At 61.2% G+C, this 2,043-nt stretch overlaps 1 protein-coding gene across 1 annotated transcript; it reads left to right on the forward strand.

Moving 5' to 3' along the window:
• Positions 1-51: 51 nt before the first annotated feature.
• On the forward strand, positions 52-2,038 carry LOC113980917 (megakaryocyte-associated tyrosine-protein kinase-like; the record flags this gene model as incomplete). The annotated part of the gene is made up of 8 exons (XM_027708135.1): positions 52-172; positions 265-330; positions 484-583; positions 673-757; positions 935-1,008; positions 1,112-1,307; positions 1,676-1,762; positions 1,886-2,038. Coding segments are annotated over 8 exons (882 nt in total), but the record flags the coding sequence as incomplete, so codon positions are not given.
• Between the last annotated feature and the right edge of the window lie 5 nt (positions 2,039-2,043).

The raw sequence follows: 2,043 nt of genomic DNA on the forward strand, positions 1-2,043 counted from the left end.
GGGCCATCCCAGAGCTGTTCCCTGGATTCATACCCCAAGCATGAGGGTAAGAGCTGGCATCTGTTCATCTCTTGGCAGCACTACATGAAGGAGCAGGGAGCCATCTGCACCAAGCTGGTGAAGCCCAAACCAAAAACAGGGATGAAGTCGGCTGAGAAGGAGTTGGCCAAAGGTAGGGGAGAGAGTCATAGTCCAAGTTTTGGGGACAAGGCAACACGGCCCCGCTGGTGGTCCCTGCTAACCTGCCCTTGTGCCTGTGCCCAGCTGGGTGGTTGCTGAACCTGAAGCACCTCACACTGGGAGACTGCATTGGGAAAGGCGAGTTTGGAGGTAGGTGAGAGGATGGGGTTGGAGGGTCTCTGGCTGGGAGTATCCCCAGATGGCACTCCCTGACACCCCTCCCCGTCCCACGGCATGAGGGGCTCAGCCAGGGGTGCAGAAGGTCAGGTGTGGGGCTCAGCCTGATCCCCCATCCCCTCCCAGATGTCCTGCAGGGCGAGTACATGGGGCAGAAGGTGGCTGTGAAGAACATCAAGTGCGATGTGACCGCCCAGGCCTTCCTGGCTGAGACGGCTGCCATGACGTGAGAGCCCCATTGTTGTATGACCCAGCCCTGCCCCGTGGCCTGGGGATGAGCAGGAAACCCCTTGACTCAGATCCTCTCCATTCCAGGAAGGTCCAGCACCGAAACCTGGTGTGCTTGCTGGGCGTGATCCTGCACAACGGGCTCTACATTGTCATGGAGTTCATGAGCAAGGTGAGAGCACCCGGCTGCTCTTCAGCCAGCGGGACCCATCACTGCTCAGATTTGGGGACAAAACTCCTGTTTAGGGGCTGAATCGTATGGATGCTGGGCACTGCAGCCTCTGCAAGGGGTAAAGTCTCCCAGCAGCCCCATCCTGTTGGTCCTTATTCATTTATCCTCCTCTGTCAGGGCAACCTGGTGAACTTCCTGCGCACGCGGGGCCGGGCGCTCGTCCCGACCCAGCAGCTCCTCCTGTTCGCTCTGTAAGTCCATCTCCCTCCCTCCGGGCTGGGGACTGCTCTGCATCCCTCAGGACAAGCCCGGGGACACCTGGTGACACGGCTCTGTCTCACTCGGCTGTGGCAGGGATGTGGCTCAGGGCATGGACTACCTGGAGTCCAAGAAGCTGGTGCACCGGGACCTGGCTGCCCGCAACATCCTCATCTCCGAGGAGAACGTGGCCAAAGTGAGTGACTTTGGCTTGGCCCAGGTCAACCCCAAGGGCGCGGGCACCACGTTGCTCCCTGTGAAGTGGACGGCGCCAGAGGCCCTGAAACAAAACGTGAGCAACAGTGGGAAGGAAGGGGGGCCACAGGGTCCTTCCAAGACATCTCACCCTCTTAGGTCCCCCCTGCTCCTTCCCCTGCCTGCCAACCCATCCCTGCCTCACAGTGGCTTCTGACACGGTCAGCTCTGCATCTCCCAGAATTCTGCCTCTGTCCTGACCAGCCCTTGCCCTGGGGTGCAGCAGGAACTGGGGCAGCTCCAGTGGGATCTGACAAGATGACAGGAACGGGGGGGGGGTGGTCACACCCTGGGGAGCTGGGGCAGCAAGGGACAGGCACTGTCCCCTGTCCTGCCCTCGGGAAACAGTGGGGACCCAGCACAGCCCCTGGCTGGGCTCAGCCTCCCCCCTTCCTGCCACCACAGAAATTCTCCTCCAAGTCGGATGTGTGGAGCTACGGGATCCTCCTGTGGGAAACCTTCTCCTTCGGACGGGCACCTTACCCCAAGATGGTGAGTGCTGTGCCAGGGGATACCACAGGTCACACCCCGCTGGCACCAATGGGATGGGGACATCCCACTGTCCCCTGGCCAGGGCAGGGCAGGGGGTCCCAGCCAGCTTCTCCATCCTGCCAGACCCTGAAGGAGGTGACAGAGCTGCTGGAGCAGGGGTACCGCATGGACCCCCCCGAGGGCTGCCCGCCCACCGTCTATGCCCTGATGAAGAGCTGCTGGGAGATGGAGCCAGGCAAGCGCCCGTCCTTCAAGAAACTCACAGAGAAGCTGCAAAAGGA

Source organism: Neopelma chrysocephalum, unplaced genomic scaffold (assembly GCF_003984885.1).
Source record: "Neopelma chrysocephalum unplaced genomic scaffold, ASM398488v2 Primary Assembly neopelma1_95626, whole genome shotgun sequence".
In the NCBI taxonomy this organism is placed as follows: Eukaryota; Metazoa; Chordata; class Aves; order Passeriformes; family Pipridae; genus Neopelma; species Neopelma chrysocephalum.